This window comes from Mixophyes fleayi, chromosome 1, assembly GCF_038048845.1.
Source record: "Mixophyes fleayi isolate aMixFle1 chromosome 1, aMixFle1.hap1, whole genome shotgun sequence".
In the NCBI taxonomy this organism is placed as follows: Eukaryota; Metazoa; Chordata; class Amphibia; order Anura; family Limnodynastidae; genus Mixophyes; species Mixophyes fleayi.
Window position 1 is genome coordinate 70,983,465 of NC_134402.1, and position 20,068 is coordinate 71,003,532.

The window sequence follows — 20,068 nt, forward strand, 5'->3', positions numbered from 1 at the left end:
AGATTCAATATTAACATCTGAGGGGGAAGAAAATAGTTCATTTTATTTAGGTTAAACAGTCTCAGACCCAGATATACAAAGAGTTACGCTACATTGTGTTCAGTAGTATGGTGAAGCAATAGCAACATATGATCTCTAAAACCTAAGCAATCTAAAACATAAAATCCTGTAGGTGAAAGAGACCTGTCAGGAACACGACATAACTAGAGGGTGGGTATGACTGACACCTATATATTGAGAATGCCAAGATCAAAGGAGTCCAATCCCCCACGATGCAGTATAGCAAAGATAGCCCTAGCCTCAATGTCTGAATACTCCCAGGGTACTCCAGGTACCCAGGGTCTGGTGTTAGTGTATCTCTGTAAGTAGCTAGCACAGCTCCAATGTATATCAGCGTTCGTATCTGTTAGGAATCAGAGATCCATGGAATCTTACGTTTCCAATGAAGCTGCAGAGCAGATAAGTTGGATGAACTGATACCTCCATAGTGTGTCCTTAGTGTGGTGCTCCTATAAATATCCTGTCAGTCTGTGTCAGTGTAATCCAGTAATGTGGCCAGCTGAAGCTCCTGAATCCTGCAGCAGGTTTTGGAGACCAGTAAAATAAAAGAAATATAAGAAATACAATTTTTTTGCTGCTAAAGTCTGAAGTGTTTTATATCTTACATTTAATAATTATTACATTCATTTTCAAAGGGTCCATTACACCACTGCAAAGAGTTATGTCGCTTGTGAATGGGGCACCATTTTATTTGTCCTCTCAGGCAATAATACTTTCCACTTTTTCCCAGACAAGAAGCCATGATTCTGAGAATAGAGCTTCCTGTCAGTCTTCCCACTAAAGCACACTACATTAGCCTTTTATGTCTGCAAGTGGCTGATAGCAGAGGACAAAGGAGAGCAATACATCTGCATAGTCAGCGTAAATACAATATTACACCTGTGTTCTGCCACAGGATTAGAACTTTTACACATATGTTACTGTTATTAGTAGCTCTGTTACATACAGCAACTTGCAATTAAATTTATTCATTCTTAAATCTGAACTATTGTGCAACTGCACTGGTCACTCTTAGGTTCATTTTACAGAGATTACAAGATTACAAGATTTACAAAGATTACTCAAAGATACTAAACAAACCATAGCAACCAATCAGAAATTTGTTTTCAATGTCAAACTTACACTAGACAGATAAAAGCTGATTAATGATTGGCTATCACAGGTTACTGCACATTTGCACCTCTGCGCAAGGTGCCTCGTGACATTTCTGGAGGCACCTCGCAGGGATTTTTTATCAATTGAATCTGCCCCCCTTGTGTCAGGTATCGCTCAAATCCAATTCTCGCTTAACCCAACAGGTCATGTTTCGAGGATTTACTTCTGGGGGTCAAGTGAAATAATTACTGACAAAGCCAAAATAGATTAAGGCACCAGTCCATGATTTAGGTATCCTCCAACACCAGAGTTTAGAAACCCTGTCTTAGCCTATACTGAAATGAAATGGTAATTATATGTAGGACATTAGGTATTCAGGGAAGAAGCCTGACAGATGTTGCTGTCAGATATAAAAATAGCTCTTGTTTGCTAAAGCTCATGTTCCAGAAAGATAAGGTCTACATGGAAGAAACAAAGTGCCCCCATTGTACTTCACGGAAACCACGTCTCAGGATCAGGCAGATCAGAACAGTGGCTGATTGTAGAATAATCATTAGTACAATCTGATTAGCTGCTGCCAGATGCATTTAGTTGTTAATATTGACATTATTGCACTTAAGACATTCTTCCTACTCAACACAATTATTATTTAAAAAATGTATTTATATCTTTATGGAGCCAGTAAGAAACAAATACAGGATTTAGCATGCATAATAAAATATTACAATCATGTTTTGCAATATATATTTTTAGATCAATAAATATGGTGTATGTGTATTTATACGTCTTTAGTACAATGTTTGTATTTTTAGTAATTTTTAATAGAATATTTGAAAAATCGGCTATTTATCCTCACATAGTGCAAATGTGCAATAAGCATTGACAGCTAGACATTTGTTTCCATTGTCTAACTTGCACTCTGTTAAGCTACATAACTGTTGATGCCCTCCTAGCCCCTTTTCTAGGCCCACTATATCAGCCCCAAATTGTAACCCAAATAAAGACAAAAGGGATGTGTGGCTAAAAATGGTGACAACTTTATTTAATATATTTCAGCAACATGGTGGTAAAGAAACAAATGCCAGCTCCAATCTATACCATAACCATAACTCACCCACCTTCCCCTGGCTTTGCACAAAGGACCCCCACAAGGGTGGTGAGGTGCACTTCAGCAGCATCCTGAAGGGGGTGCTCATATGTGTTCCTTGTATGACCCAAAGGTCACTGTCTGCAGTGCTTTCCTGTCTTGTTGTCACCCATCTGCAAACCAAAAAACATGTTATTAATGATACATAACATTCCTCCATTACTGTAATATTACACTTAGAAGCTAACAATAATAGATAGTTCTTGTATGAGCCACTGAGGGGAGAGGAGGGAAAGTTATAACTCAGTTTGCTCTCCCCTAGTTGATCGACTCAATAAAAGTTGTTAGAATAATTACTTATCTATGAACGCCGTTAATTGGGTGCAGTCCGGTGGGAAAATGTGTAGTTCTAATCACAGATTATTCTGTCCCCTTCTTCCAGTGTCTCTCCTTATAATCCTATACCTATCCTATCTGTACTCCTCCCAGGCCCAGACCTCTCACACCTGCCTACCTGTCTTACTGGCTGTTCCCAACCCTTACCTCTACTAACTCCTCTAACACCTGTAACCATGTGTCTGCCCCCTTAATCACCCCCCCCCCCCCCTCCTGCCTCTAAATACTAGCACTGAATCCCCGACCTATTGATTACAAAAAGGGGAATTTCAGGCCCAACAACAGCGGTTAACATAAATCGGCCCTATTCCACCCTCTGTCTTCCAACTCAAACCTAATTAATGAGTTAATGTCCCTTTATACTTTGTTAGTAAAAAATTACTTTTATAAAACTAGTCACATACATTGCAATATTGGAAGTAAAATGCGGTAACTGGTCTAATATTGCTGCATAAGTGGACCCAGGAGAACATCAACGTAGGATAATAGTTCAGTTGGATTAATTTCACATCCTAGTGAAGCCAGAAGAGATCTGTCTGCTCAGGTCATCTCATGCAATTTGGCCATTTATGTGCCTGTATGTTTATCCCAACAAATTAGGATAATTAATGTGAGACACACACACACAAAAAGGGGTCAGCATCACACCTTATTGGGAGATTGCACCTCCCCACAGGTGTACCTAGCACCTCTAACCTTCCTCTCCTCCCCTAAGAAGACCCTTACATTGTCATGTGCATAGCACCATGGTAAGCAAGACATATCTCTCAACATTTGGAAGGTATAGTGTATCTGTTTACTGTTTACCGGTTAAGGTGTCTTTGATTAGGATTTGATCCCTTTTTAATTATTCATGATCTTCTATGTATCCACCTATACCCTGTTTTGGAGTGGGCGGGTGCAGAGCAACCTTTAGCCAGTCAGATCTTCATAAAGTAGCCACACTGAGTATTTCAGGAGATGTGTGTGTGATCTTGTGGGAGGACAGGCCTGTATGTGACTAAGGGGCACATTTATCAATCATCGGCAAAAATGAAAAATAGTTATCAATCCTTATCGCATGGATAAGGATTGAACTATTTCTCAAATTTATGAAAAACGGATCACAGAGACAGCAGTTCCGAAAAAATGCTGTTTCTGTGATAAAAAAAAATCACACTTACCCCCCTCTTCGGGACGCGCTGTCTCAGGATCTCCTCCAGGTGTTCTTCGCTCCTCTTCTTCCTTCAATTGCGCATGTGCATTTCAAAGAACTGCACATGAGCACAAAGATCCCCGCTCTGTCTCTGCAACTATAGTATATAACTATAGTTGCAGAGAGAGCTGTGAGTGACAGGGAGGGATCATGTGATCCCTCCACACATGCGCTGTCCAGCTCTGCTCTTCGGAGCATTGGATTTTTTTCAATTATGATAATGTACGCCAGCTTCAAGACAAGTTGTTAGATTGCGGCCGGGAGCAGTCACCATTCTGTAGAATGGTGACTGCTCCCAAAAACGAAGAGGAGTGCAAAGCAACAGATATCCACGATATCTGCTGCGATGCACCCTTCTTAAATATTCGAGTGTCACGGAGAGACCTAGATCTCACGGTAAGTACACGATAGTGCACTATCACTACTTGTTAAATATGCCCCTAAGTCAGTGTCTGGGAAGTGATGAGAGGAATGGAGGCAAGAGGGGTGCAGTGACTGAGGGTTAGTTAGTGTTGGAAGGAGCAGAGTTCCCAAACAGCTTAGTAGCGATGTGAAGCACCTGTGAGACTAGAGCAGGAAGAATGTGGTGTAAAATGCACCTGTGCAATAAACGTTCATACACTCAACTTGTCTCAGTTTTTACTAGTTGACCAATTCGTTGTATACATTTCAATGTTTAAATGTAGCAGTGTACTGTCTAGATAAGCACATGTAATGTCAGATGTCCCTGCACACGGGTTACACATAAATGGGGCAGAAAGTGCACATTTTGCTGCTCATTTATGGCCAAAAGCAAAAATTAGGACAGCGCAGTACAAGCAGAAAAATATCAATTCATTTGATACCCAAGTTATGTAGATATATTTCTTTTAATGTTTTTGACAGTGCAGAAACGATTACTCTAGAGAATCGATTTTTGCATTAACTCTTTTATTGTATAGCATTAAAATATGCAAATATTTGTATGTTCAAAAAATTATTGCACATACAATACATAAAATCAATAAGTTACTATTGAAAACTGTGATCAGCAGAGGACAAATATTATGCAAGAATTGCAAGGAACAAATGGTGTTAGTGAAGCACATGCATAGTGGAAAATAATCCAGAAAAGATAGTAATCATTTTTCTCATATGGCTTATGTTAGGAAGTAACTATCCAAATATATGGTATCCCATTGAGCCAAATTGAATGAATGGCACAATGTTAATCAATCTGTAATGGATCTCCTGGGGGGAAATATATCAAGCTATGAGTTTCCGGCAGGTTTGAAAAGTGGAGATGTTATCATTTATTTGGTACATTCTACAAAATGACAGCTAGAATCTGATTGGTTGCTATAGGCAACATCTCCACTTTTCAAACCCGCCGTAAACTCGCAGCTTGATACATTTACCCCCTGGTGTTTTTAGGAGAGAGATGTCCCCAACATGCGTTGTCCACACCAAATTCCAAATGAAAATTTGGATCAGACATGCAATCACATACGCTTGTCTACTCTGGTGGCCACCTTTTTTTATCCGCCCACTGGATAAAACTTAAGACACATAAACTGCGTTCCTAGCTCGACAAAGGCAACACTACAATCTGGTCTTCTCCAGTACGTCTTCCTCCCTAACGTGTTTCGCCCGTCACACACATACTATTTCAAACAGTAAAGTCTTTTATTCCAAAGGGTCTTATGTGGAGGGAAAGGGGCAATTATAGGACTCACTAATTGGACCTACATGTATCTATTTATTAACCCATTCCATCTTAGACAATCTATAAATCTAATCGGTTCTGTGTCTCAAACAAAATTATATATCAACCATACCGGAATCATATGCATATACAAATTACTAATATAGGGTACAGAGAGAAATTGAGTATATAAAATATATATATAAAGAATAATAATTTAAAGAGAAAAAAAATAAAATATAACAATAATAATAATAATAACAAACAAACAAATAGAGAGCATATCCCTGTTCGGTATACCCTTTATAAATAAACTAAATTCAAAGTCCCTCTATCAATTGTAAATGATTATTGAAAAACAGTATTTGACACCAGTTAGAAATGTTATTAACTGTACAATCACAATAAATGATTCATTGGAAGAAGAAAGTCAGGAAAAGACAATAATGGTTATATTTCCTAAATTAGATTTAGCCACAAATATCATTAACTGAAACTGACAAGCAGCAAAATTAGCAGTGTTTACAGAACAGTGACCCAGGCACTGAACCTGTAACAAGGCAGGATGTGCCATTGGAAACATCTGACATGGAAAAACCTCCCTGAGGGTGTGCAGGAGGACACCAGGCACCAGAATTCAATTACTGATTATTATATCATCAACACTTTAGTGTTGCATAAGATAAGCATTGAAGATGAACAGTAAATTAGGGGTAGATTTATAAAACCTTCTAAACAGGAAGAGTTGAGATGTTGCCCATAGCAACCAATCAGATTCTAGCAGGCATTTATCTAGTACATTCTAGAACATCATAGCTATAATCTGGTTGGTTGCTAAGGGCAACACCTCCATTTTTCCTTCATTTACAGAAAAATGCTAACTCTGTGAATGCTTTAATTTATTTACTATGCATAGCACATTCAATTTGTGCCAGAACCATGTACAGCATGAAAAGTTTCTCTGTTGAACTTACAGAGAGGAGTGAAGAAAAATCCAGATCCTAGTTCAGTAGTGTAACATGATGGGACATGGTGTGTGACTCACAAATTCATGAGGTTCTGCTTCCCACCTAAGTACCATATAGCACTATACTCCACAGTTACTCCCATAAGTGGTCTGCCCTCTCCTTTTCCTTCCTCCTACTCCAGACACTATCTACATGTGCCTTCCACCTACCTCTTTTTCCTTTCCCTCCCAATATTTGCTACAATCCCCAGCACTTCTTTTCACTCACCCCTGTTATCCAAAAGTACTACCTTCTTCCTACCATCACCATTTGCCCACCTCACCTTCCTATCCCACCTATACCATTCAACCATATCCCTTGTCCCATTTTCTCCTTGATCCCCCTGCCTCCCTGAGACTTTTACTATTTCCCCTATCAGGTTCCACAACTCCACAACCTCCCCACACCTAAACTCCTTAGCCCCACCATTGTTACCTGCACTCAGCCACATACTTTCTTCCTTAAAGCCAGCCTCTACCCCCCTCACTCCCCTACCTACTGCTATTGATTCCACCAATTTGCCTTCCCAATCGCTGCTCTTACCCACTATCTCACCTTCTGTCACAGCTCCGGGAACTGCCTCTCCATCCCTGGGCCCCACACTATTCCCACCATCCACCCGCTGTCTACCTTCCGCCACTATCTACCCCTCCCACCACATTCCTTCAACCCCTGAAACCCTATCTCCATCCTTTCTCTTAAATTCCACCCCTTTACCTGCGCACTCTAGACTGGCAGATCTGTATGTATTAAGCTTGTTCCCATTCATGACCTTTTCCACTATAGCTTCTTCAACCTACTTGTCCTCACTTAAACTTGGATCCCATCTTCTTTCTGACTGACACGGTCTCTGCTGCTTCTCTCTCAATTGGAGATCTGACATTTGCACACACACTCCATGCTCTGACACCTAGGTGGATGCATAGGCATCCTTTTATCCCCTGTCCCTTCCCTCTCCTTCTCTTCCTTTGAGACTCACACCATATGTCTTTTCTTCCCTTTCCACCTCTGTGTTATCTACTACCCACCTGGCCCCACCCTTCTCTTTCTCGCCAATCTTGTTGCCTGGCTGTCCCATTTCCATTCCTCCAACCTACCCATCCTCATTCTTGGGGACTTCAATATCCAAGTTGATATCCCCAATGGTAACTACCCCCAAACTCTTCTCCCTCGGCTTTGCCCATGGTCTCACACACTGGACCTCTTCTCCCACCACCATGATGGGCATTCCCTTGACCTTGTATTCTCTCACCTCTGTGACATCTTAGACTTCTCCAATCCATCATTCCCACTTTCTGACTACAACCTCCTCTCCATACCACCCTCTCCTCTCTTGCACTCAAAACCCTGCAGACACTACGCAACCTGCAGACCTTGACCCTTCCCACTTCTCTGCCATCCGTGAACCACTCCTCCCGCCCATATCCTCTTTGTCTTGCCCTAATGCAGCAGCCTGCTTTTACAACTCCAACATCTTCGCAGTCTCTTCCACCACACTTCACCTTCGTCATTCTAGGCCTCTACCTTGGAACTACCTTCAGAGAGGCTTCCGTTCCACTGAGCACCTCTGAAGAAATTCCCGCTCTCACACAGATTTTATCTATTTCAAATTCAACCTCCATCCTTTGGTACTCCCTATCCTGCCTCAATCGACTCTCCCTAGCCTACCACCTCCTGACCATCTTATCCAACACCTCCTCTTCCTTTGCCATGTCCATTTTCTTCCAGCTGTTCCTACTGTCTCTCATCACCCCTCCCTCTAGAATGTCCCATGTCTGTCCACTGTCTGACTCCCTTGTATGTCCTGTCATGTATTTTGGTGCACTTTGTGTGAGTCTCCATAGAATTACTCACACTCATCTGTACTACTTATGTGTATTTCCTCATCTATTTGTTACTTGCTTCTAAATCCGGAGCTACGGAATCTGTGGTGCCTTATAAATAAATAAATAAATAATTAATAATAATAATCCTGTCATCCTATTATGCTGCCCTCTCTCTTGCCAAACAATCATACATCAAAACTCTTATCTCCCAGTCCAAAAACCCCCAGCACCTCTTTCCAATCATCTGCCCTCAACGCCAACCCCTCCACCATCTAAGAATTGGTTCTTCAAGGGTAAAATCTATTCCATCCACCATGTTATCTCCTAATTACAACTCTCCCTTCCCTCACCCCAGTCCATTTTAAAGCTGCCTGCCACTCTCTTCACCCTCCCTTATCTCTCGCTACAGGCATGTTCCCTCCTGCCTTCAAACCTGCGCTCTTCACTCCTATTGTCAAGAAATCATCTCTCGACCCTGCCTTTCTCTTCAGTTACCGTCTCATATCCCTTCTCATATTTCTTTTCAAGTGTCTTGAATGGGTAGTCTACAAATGTTTAACACACTTTCTTAAGATTAACTTACAGGATCAGGTTTACACACTGTTCTCTTCACCAAGGTGACTACTGATCTATTCTTAGTGAATGGCCACTTCTCCCACCTCTTGCTCTTTGACCTCTCTACTGCATTTGACACACTTGACCATCTTCTCCTCCTTGACACCCTTCACTCCCTTGTCTTTCGCCTCACTGTCCTTTCCTCGTTTACCTCCTTCAATGCCTACTCCACTCCTGTCCTCTATCTGTTGGGGTTCCCAAAGGCTCTATACCCCCTCTCTTGGTCAATTCATCCGCTTCTTTGACCCCACAATCACCTCTATGCTGATGACACTCTAATCTACATTTCCTCCCTTAACCTCTCTACCTCCCTCCTCTCTTGTGTCTCTGACTGTCTCCCTGCCATCTCCACCTGGATGGCTGGACGCTATGCTCAACATATTCAAAACTGAACTTATCTTTCCACCCACCTAGATTCACATCCCCTACTCTGATCTCCCATAAGGTTGATGCTGTTGCCCTGTTCCCCCCACACACTGCCTGGGGATCATCATTGACTCCACCCTCAATTTCACTCCCCACATCCAGTCCCTTGCCCATTGTTGTCGCCTACTTTTTCGGGAGATTTCCAAGATTCATGCTTTCCTCTCCGTGGATGCCACAGAGACCATCATACATGCTCATGTCATGTCACGCCATGATTATTGCTATCTTCTCCTCTCTGGCTTGCCTAACAAACGTCTCTTTTCCCCTAAAATCTGTGCTGAATGTCACCACTAATCTTCATCAACCAACGTTCTGCTTCTGTTATGCCTCTCTGGAAAACCTTCCATTGGATCCCAATGTCCTTTATAACACAATTCAAGTTGCTTACCCTCACTTTTAAAGCCCTCTTTAATGCCTTCCCCCTTCTACATCTCCAATCTTGTCAAATAATACTCCCCTGCTCTCCCACTACATTCTGTCAATGACCTTCGACTCTCCTCATCACCTATCACCACCTAACACTCTTCAGGACTTTGCCTACACTGCTCCCCACATTTTGAACTCTCTGCCCCACCCATCCAATCTTGAATCTTTCAAACGCTCCCTCAGAAATCACCTTTACACACTTTACCCGGCCCCATCCTAAGGCAATTCCCTCCTCACGCTCCACCTGCCCCTTTCACTCCACCTTTATCATCTCTGTTTACCACCCTAATCCTCTTAAGGTTAACTCTCACAAGTTTTGTCCCACTCTATGCCCTGTCGTCTTATTCTCTTAGTAATGTTTTCCTGTACTAGTTGTGCCTTCTTATGTAGTTACTTTTTCTAAAATCATTTGTATTCATTTTTACTGTATTCTATTGTTTCTTTTGTCCGTTACTAATCTATATCTCGTTTTGTTTTATTTTCTGTTGATTGTGCGGAACTGGAGATTCTATGGCTCCATATAAGATGATGACGATGATTATCTGGTCAGCACACTTAAATGCTATACTGCCTCCTTTTACACCTTACTGCAAATTTGTTTTTCTTTATTAGCTACACATATTTTGCTATTAATAATAATATTACCTCCATACATGGTACATGCCTGAAACCTATAAATATAATGTGAACTTATATATGTACTTCATACTCCTGTTAGATTAGGGTTTACTGTTGGTACAATACTTAGCACTTAAACTATGAAGTATGGAGATGAATGCTGAACATTTCAGGAAGAAAACAAAGAAATGAGACATTCAGATATAATAGACCTAGAATGACAGCAACAGCAGCCTTCAGTCAGTGATCTATACCCCAAAAATGGAAACAGGGCACTAAATGTTCCATTACTAATAATACAAAAATATAGTTTTCACATTGTTTGGCAATATATCTAAAACTTATTTTTAAGTCATGTATAATACAGTATTCACAAACTCCAGTTATAAGTTGAACATAAGTTATATACCTGAAATAACTTTTTAAATCAGGACTGTATTTTATTGGCCCCATCCTTTTGCTAAACATGAATAACCAGGGGTTCTATTTTTTTATCACTCTGGACAGGGAAAGAAAGGGGTAAAAGAAGCGTAATTGTTCATAGCTTGCTTGATCAGCTTGTAGCAACCCAAGAAACAATAATAGTCTGTACAGAGTTCACGCTTGTATGACCATTAATGTCACTTCAGGTTTGAGTATGTAATGACCCATCTTTTTGGTCTATTAAATGTAGCTTTTCACCTGAGAAAGGAGAAGGAAATATGCAATTTCTATCATTGTAAATAATGCAACAGTGGAAAATCCATGAAAAATGTAAAAATTATAGTAAATTACCAGATTATGTATTTTAACCCCATGCTTCACATATGAACTTTTTGGAGAAGACGGTCATGTGAACTCAGCCCGTCACCTGAGCTTAGTGTTGTCCAACTCTGCATTCTGTAGCAAATACGAGCATACTTCAAGTGCTACAAGCAAAATAAATATTTATATATATATATATATAGTTCATAAAAGCTATAATCCCTCCATTATTCAGTTAGATGTTGTCTGTTTATATTGTTTGTTAATAAACAACATTACATGCTGTACAAAATATCTGAAGTTGGTGAATTTAAAAGCAAACTTGTGAAAGGCTGGAGAGCATATATGAATCAAACCTCAACCATTAAAAATGTTTTATATATAGATAGATAGATGTATTCATTCTTGCAATGTGCACTGGGCTGTGTGATGAAATGCAGATTAAAACAGAAATAACAGTTTTAATACAATAAATTGAATCTCTTACCATTGCAGATAAAGGAGAACTCTTTGTGCCGTCTTCCAGTTATTTTGAGATTGTCTACCTGCACCCAGATAGACCAGCTGTCATTCCATGTCGAGTGACGACTGCATCCGCTAAAGTCACCCTACACAGAGAGTTTCCAGCGGAGTTGATCAAAACTGATGGCACCGACATCCTCTATGATGTGAAGAAAGGTTTTGTTTACCAGCATCCCAGTGCTAACCAAAGTGGAGTAGTATATTGCCGAGCAGAGGCCAGAGGAGCACCACAAATATCTATTAAATATCAGTTACTCTATGTGGAAGGTATAAGCAGAGCTTAGCCATTCTGTCCAACCAATTATGTTTCTTTTCCTTCATGTTGATAGAGCAGGGACACACAGGTGATGTTGAAGGCTGTGGTTTTCTGGCCAGGAGACTGCAGCGTTCTGAATCCATAGTTTGTGTTATGATACGCTCAGTTAGTGTAATATTGAAGTTAATGGGACCCCCTGTCACACCAGGGTGATGCCAAAGTCCATTTTTATCTTCTATTTAAATTATGTCCAAAGGACTTTATTTTCTGTGCTAAAACCTCACGGGGGATTTTTTTTCTTACTTATTCTTTCACCCCAATCAGAAACATGGAAAAAGAGGTACTTCCGACCATCCTTGCCAATATTTGGCATTTTCTAAATAAAAACACATAGGTGTTTAGGAATGTTAACTTTTTTTCCAGGTGGATGGAGAGGTATATTTGTAGATCATTGCATTGTCAAAGTACTCCAAATACACTCCAAAAAAAGCCCATCCTGGCACAGCCTTAAGACTACTGTGACTGGGCATATTATCACTTAAGAACACTGAGGTTTCCTAGTTCATTACCCTTACTAATTACATGTACTTTCCTGCGTATGTAATTCTAAATCTGTGCTGTCTCCCAAAGTCTATAAAACTATAACTATTGTTCAAGATATAATAAGTATTTATAAAGAATCTGTATTTTATGGCTCCCTACATATGCACAAAATATATATTCAAAGATAATTGACATTATTTTAACCAGACTTGCATCTATACAAGGCCATCCCTCATAAAGTTAATCATTTAGCAGAATTCAATTATCTACCTCCCTAACTTGCCCGGTCACATCCCTGGTCTGTCATGTCCCTGTGCTGATAATTGATAATGTTGTTAGGCCACACCTTTATTGCCAAGGGGGACTTTGTATTGGATCATAACAACGGAACGGTCAGGGGTTTGCACATTTCTATCATTTTTCCCCCACTTGCTTAGCGAATGTGATTTTGAAAAATGCCAGAGAAACAGTGAAACAAATGGAACTGACTGGAACACAGCTGTAACAATATTCGTCTGTCTTAAGAAGTGACACCTTGAAGCTTATTAATTCTATTCATGGAGTTTATGCTTAGAGCACCAATACAGTTTATAACATTTAATATCTATGTATTGTATAGTTCCCAGTGGTCCACCCTCTGCAACAATCTCAGCTTCTGCCAACAAGGTTCGGAGTGGGGGTGACTTCAGCATCTTCTGCACCGTCCTGGGGGAGCCAGATGTAGAAGTAGAATTCACCTGGATCTACCCTGGACAACAAGTAAGATGATAATCATAGATGTGTATGGGAAGTTTCAGTGAGAATTCCCATGTGTGCAAATTCTTTCATTGTATTGTTATTTGATAGTCATTCAAAATTAAAGTGGAGGTGCACTCTTGGATATTGGTTGGCGTGAGCTAGAGGTTGGTGACGAACACATAATACAACATAGGAAAACCAGTAGCTATTTCAAAGTATTATTTTTAACAATGAGTCTGTATAACTAGATTTACTTGTTGGAACCTGCATATTCCAGGACAATGTGGACGATTTAATGCTCCAACTTAAAGGAGAGCTTGTTTTACAAAGTTTCCAGTAGTTAAAGCAAATGGAGATTATCCTCGCTCTACCTTAGTGACCACTCTCCTGCAATCAACTCCACTTTCTGCACATATGAGCTATCATAATTACCCACAACAATGTGTCCTTAAGCAAAAACAGGGGGAGTGACCCAACTGCTACAAGGAATTAGTTGTTCCTTGGCCCTTATTCTCGTCCATTGTTGGAGACGTTGTAAAATCGAAGGCAACAGCTCATTGGACAGATAACAGCAACCATCCCATTAGGAGCTACTTTTCATTTTACAGGATCTTCAAATCATAGGCAGATTAATGTACCTGCAGGCACCATCCAATGCAGCGTACAGTATGGGAGGAGAGCTGAATCTAACTAGCAGACGAGACCCAAGAAAAAGAAGCCTCGCCAATCTGACGTGTCTAGAGGGTGTCTTACTGTAATACACCTTTCCCAGCTCAGAAGAAGGACATCCACTTTAACACCCCCCAAAACAGAGGCGGAAATAGCGAACTGTGGGCCAGGGAGAAGGAGGGAGGGAACCAGGGCCCAGTTTGCTAGTTCCGACCCTCTGCATCGGCCGTGCAGTGGGCCCTATTATCTCCATTATCTGCCCCGATGCACCAAACCTGCCGCACTAATGGTAGTTCTACCACTACCCCAAAATATCAATTCTTGTTATCATTTATACATGGCTTATAACTCAAGTCAATGAAAGCATACAGAAATGTCTCTTCTTCAAATTCCCTTTATATTTGTAACTCAATAAGTGAAAGTAACAGTTCCAGATAATAGCCCGTTCTTAATGTAGTCAGTCACAGACACTGCACATAGAACAAGGGCTATTTGCTCCTCTACCTGAATGATATATTATAACCATATACAAAACAGCAGGATAGTTAAGCAGTGCTGTACAATAGCAGATTTCTGCAATACAAGTTTTAATAGGATGTGAAGCACAAGCTTTCTTGGATGTACAATAGTATATATCTGTTTAATAGCACACACCCAAAAGAATCCTGTCATCCATGACTATCCTTTCCACTTATTGTGTTCTGACCTCTTGTGACACATCTTCCTTTCAAGCACAGAGACCGTTGTGTTCTGGCTGCACAGCACCTGGGGTGGGAAAGTGTGAGATCCGTCTCATATTGTTGGTATTGGCAGTGAGAGGATTGATCATAGAGTCTCCTTGTGAAAACAGTGACATTTAGTGGTCAGGAACAAGGCTTTATATTACATCTCTCAGCTCAGCTGTTCTTTTCAGATGGAGGATGTAGAATTACATTTATCAATGACAAATGCCCTGGTATAAACAGTTAGATGAAGATATTTATGTGGTAACGCCTTACCCGTTTCTGCTGGTTCACATCTAACAGAATTATACCCTATCTACAGCTCCTTCAGAGTGATTCAAATCACAATGGAGTATATATACTAAACTGCGGGTTTGAAAAAGTGGAGATGTTGCCTATAGCAACCAATCAGATTCTAGCTTTCATTATTTAGTACATTTTACAAAATGACAGTTAGAATCTGATTGGTTGCTATAGGCAACATCTCCACTTTTTCAAACCCGCAGTTTAGTAAATATACTCCAATGTGTTAAAAATAGCTCATTGTTTCATTAATATTTATTTCCACACAAGGTGGTTTAACAAATAGTGTCATTTATCATTGTGTAAAGAGAAGTTTATAGGCCATTTTGAATGTATTTGTATGGCGACAAAAATCAAAAGCCAGCAGCGCCCCCTGGTGGTCTATTTTGCTTCTATTTAAAAAAAAAAATCAAAATAATGACTGAAATATGTTACACCTCAATCATCTCCTCTCATACAAACACATGGTTTGTCACTTATCATCCAGAACTTTTCATATCTATCACATGTTGCTTATTCCATAGTACCCATCATCCAGCATTTCTAATACTCATATGTTTGACAAGTAAAAAATAATGTCCTAATACTGACTCACTGGATATTTTGTTTTGTCACTATAAATGATAAAATAGTTTGCTGCAGATACTGGGCAGTCCCTGAGATGATAAGGGCTGACAGGGAGGAAACCGCACTGACAGGAAGGATTAGTCAAGTGAATCACATTTTTTCAGGAGTGAGACAAGTAATCGACACAGCTGCTGCAGATGTTGTTTAGAAGCTGCCAGAGTTCTCTAATTATGTCTGTATTAGTGCATTTGACAAGAACAGGCTGCAAACTATCTGTAGTCACTTGTTTCCAAAATGTGAATTCTTTATTGAACTGTTGCTGGAGATAGGAGTCCTGGGCACCACCTCACGCCCATGGACAAGAAAATTACAACAACCAGCTTAATAATTTATTTTTATAGTTTAAAATATCCCAGATATTTTGTGTTGGTTTTGTAACATCACTTCCTCTGCCATTGTGACCACAGAACTTGGTTTAATTACTTGAACAGACTCTGGGATCTGATCTGCCAACTCTGACACTGACTGCAGACACATACCAGACTCTGCTACCCGAAAAGGCCCCAAAGCTGGGGGATGTCCTTAAGGCTCCCATAAAAAACACAGGACACCTAAGTAGGCTGAAGTTTACCCATGGCATAAAGTGTCTTAGGGAGAATAAAATCTGACTATTAAATCACCAGCTGTCATACAGCCAACCAATTGCTAAACTCCCACGGACCCTGGTTATATCAGCACAGCCGTATTTTTTCACTGTAAATCTTTACCTCACAATGATTATAACATATGATTTCTGATGTCCTCAAATTAAGATGATAAATGTGAATAGGTTCATATTAATCAAGACTGCTTTATGGACACATGCAAAGTATTAGTGTCAGTATAGAAAGGGCTAGTTCTTTCATAATACATGCATTAGGGGACTTTTATAAAATTGTTCAACCGGTAACTAGAAAAGATGGCGATACCCATAGTAACCAGACATTTGTTTTCATTTTGTACAGTACAAGGCACACCGTATTGGTGTTTTACATGCATTTTTTAACACTAGTTTAAACACCCCGATGTCTTTACTTTTCTGTGCATTTGCTCATTTCTAATGCCTACAGGCATGATAAAACACCTATTATACTCTATAAGTAAAGTTCCAAAACAACTCTGCAATGGGATACAAAGGAAGAAAACATAACAAAAACAATTGTTTCTAGTGTCAGACCCATTTTTGTGGGGTTTTATAACAATGAGTTATGGCCACCCATTTCCACTGGTGTGTTTTATGCTTTTACTAGTGTTTCTAGATTATCTGATGATTTTAATCACAAATGCATTGAAACTGTGCAACTGAGCTCAACACAAACGCCAGTGGTAAGAAAACATCATAAATAATGGTTTCTAGTGTTAGACCATTTACATGCATTTTACAAATGTTAAGAACACATAAAAGCCGTCAGTAGGTATGTACCATAAGAATATGAATGGTTGCTATGGACCACACATAAAAGCCGTTAGTAGGTATGTACCATAAGAATATGAATGGTTGCTATGGACCACACATAAAAGCCGTTAGTAGGTATGTACCATAAGAATATGAATGGTTGATATGAACCACACATAAAAGCCGTCAGTAGGTATGTACCATAAGAATATGAATGGTTGATATGAACCACACATAAAAGCCGTCAGTAGGTATGTACCATAAGAATATGAATGGTTGCTATGGACCACACATAAAAGCCGTCAGTAGGTATGTACCATAAGAATATCAATGGTTGCTATGGACCACACATAAAAGCCGTCAGTAGGTATGTACCATAAGAATATCAATGGTTGCTATGGACCACACTATTCTCAACAGTTGCCTGTAGAAAAGTGTTCATGACTCTCCCCCACTGTGTTTTACATACTAATGCATTGTTCAGTCTATGGTTCCCAACTGCTCTCTTGTCCTGAAATGACATTTAACAAAATAAAAAATGGACAAAGATACATCATGCATGTTTCTCCCACTGTTTTCAAAGCACTAAGTTACAGGTTTTAGCCACTTTCCACATTGAGTTATGTAACTAGTGTCTAACAAGGAAGCAATTCTAATTGCAATAAGTTTCTCTATATTAATTACTGCAGACCACTTTCATTACAATTTACGTTCTTTGTTGTTACGTTTACATATTGCCTCTGCACTAAGAGTAGAAAATATTTTGATGTAAAAGATGAAATTTGCCGTATGTGTGTTTTGAAACAGTATGAAAGGCCTGTGACTATTCAAGACTCCTGGAGATTGGTTAACCGTGGCATTGGACACACCACCAGAATCTCAAAGAGCATCATCACCGTGGAAGACTTTGAAACCATTGACGGTGGCTACTATATTTGTAAGGCGCAGAATCTCCGAGGACAGACGACACTTGCTACCAGAGTGGACAGATTTTAAATGGACCTTCCATTCCGGACAAGAATGCCTTAAAGGCAACGCTTGCTAGATGTCTCAGAGGTTTCACATGTATATATTATCAGCAAGACCGTTTCCATGTCATTCAAGCAGCCCACGTTTACTAAGTAAGACGTTCAGCCTTCCAGATGTGGAACATATTGGACAGAGAAACCGCTCACGCTTACACTCAGCCTTAGGTCTGGTTTCCCTTTGCAATAATTAATCATAATGATAGAAAATTCTGTATTCAGTCAAATACTTTATGTATAGTATTCCATTTAACCATGTTTCATATTAAAAAAAGCAAAATAAATACTTATTTTTCATTGTAGTCCTATTTAGCTTTAAATCAACTATACTGCATTTCTATAGCAGAGACATAATGGACAGCAATACTAATTATTTCACACCTCAAACCTCTTTCAGAACTGCAATAAACCCTTGTCACTACACTCACCAGGCTATGCTGTTTGTGTGAAATGGGCTGTAACTCATAAAATTAAAAATCTTGTCTTTGTACTGCTTTTGTATCTACTAATTGCATTTTAATTTGCCTTTTCAGCACAATAATACAAGATCCATCTTTCCCTATATAATGTATGTGCTTCATCTCCCATTTTCAGGGATCTCTGTCATTGAGTGTTGACATATAGGGGCCTGATTCATTAAGGAAAGTAAAGCAAAAAAAAGTAGTATCTTTGCACCTTGGCAAAACCATGTTGCATTGGAGGGGAGATACATTTTAAATGTGGGGACAGATTTATAGTTGGGGTAGGGCATGTCCGATATCATCTTTATATTGCAGTGTAAAAATAAAGCTATCAAGTGTTTGTGTGCTACATGAAAAAAAACAGGCAGTATTTAACTGATATTTAAATATTAAACTAATTTGCACCCCTTGCATTGTGACATGGTTTATCCAGAAGAAAATGTGCTCTCTTTTTTTTTGCCTTACTTTCCTTAATGAATCAGGCCCATAGTTTTAGGGGTTATTTTTAGAGCTAGTATTTGATCACTTTATTTAATGATTTTTATTAAAGAAAAAATGTAAGACACAATACAGTAGGATGTAACAAGAAATGAAGAGGGATACAACAAAAAAAAAAAAAAAAAAACACACGCACTACTGTTAAATACAATAATTTGGTCCAAACAATAAAAAATAACCAGGCTTTCATTTTTTGTATATTACAATTACATTTACAGAAGAGCTGCATTTTTTTAAAGTGCTGTGTAAAATAAAATTACCGAACTCCGCAACTTGTTCACAAAAAAAAAAAAAAGAAGCAGTGTTTCATTAATTTAATTCACTCTGCCCCCTATGCCCCTTTAAAATGATGCTTAGCATGTGATTAGATTGATCTAACTGTTACAGACAGCAATAATGGCTACAGTGACGCCTGTAGGCTTGAAGAAAATAGTATCAAAGTATTAAAGAAGAGCCTCTTAATCGTACAATAACTAAGAATACAAAAATTTGATTATATTTAAAGACATGGTGAAGCTCTATTACATCAATTTTAGAAATAAATATGTATGTATGTATGTATGTATATGTGTATGTATATATATATATATATATATATATATATATATATATATATATATTAATTACACTTACAATACATATTTTATAACACTGCACAACTGCATTTAAAAAAGAGGATTTGTTAGTTTTCCTTTTTTAAATAATACGCGGTTGTGTAAGATAAAAAGAGGGTCTTCTCTCTCTGGAGAGTGACTTGCTCCACTGAATTACATTAAGAAAAATGCTTTATCACTGATTAGATTTGACTAATGAACACTCGTATTTATTCATACAGACTGACTACAGCTACTCTGTCTTTGTACTGTATTTCTTAGAATATATTCTATAATCTAAAGACTGAATAGAAACGTGTTTGTATATATGTGCGCTGCTGTACTCATCAATACACCCTAAACAGACCTGTTCCAACTGGAAAATATTGATAAAAAAATTGTTACAATATATTGATATGATTACAAATACTGCGCTGTAATAAGTGAGTTCCTGGGTAGATGGCATAGAACAGTCACAGCCTGACTTAGGCTTGTTACACACTACAGGTTCTTCACCAGGTTATTGGGCCAATCACATGATAAATGCCCATTCGGCC

The 20,068-nt window shown here is 39.2% G+C and overlaps 1 protein-coding gene across 1 annotated transcript in view; it reads left to right on the forward strand.

Moving 5' to 3' along the window:
* The window catches only part of PDGFRL (platelet derived growth factor receptor like), a 97,826-nt gene extending 79,581 nt beyond the window's left edge, over nucleotides 1–18,245 (forward strand). Inside the window, exons 4-6 of the mRNA XM_075196441.1 lie at nucleotides 11,675–11,968; nucleotides 13,120–13,259; nucleotides 17,742–18,245. Of these exons, the coding sequence (XP_075052542.1) occupies nucleotides 11,675–11,968; nucleotides 13,120–13,259; nucleotides 17,742–17,930 (623 nt within the window). The 3' untranslated portion in view covers nucleotides 17,931–18,245. The remainder of the gene's footprint in view (nucleotides 1–11,674; nucleotides 11,969–13,119; nucleotides 13,260–17,741) is intronic.
* Nucleotides 18,246–20,068: the final 1,823 nt, after the last annotated feature.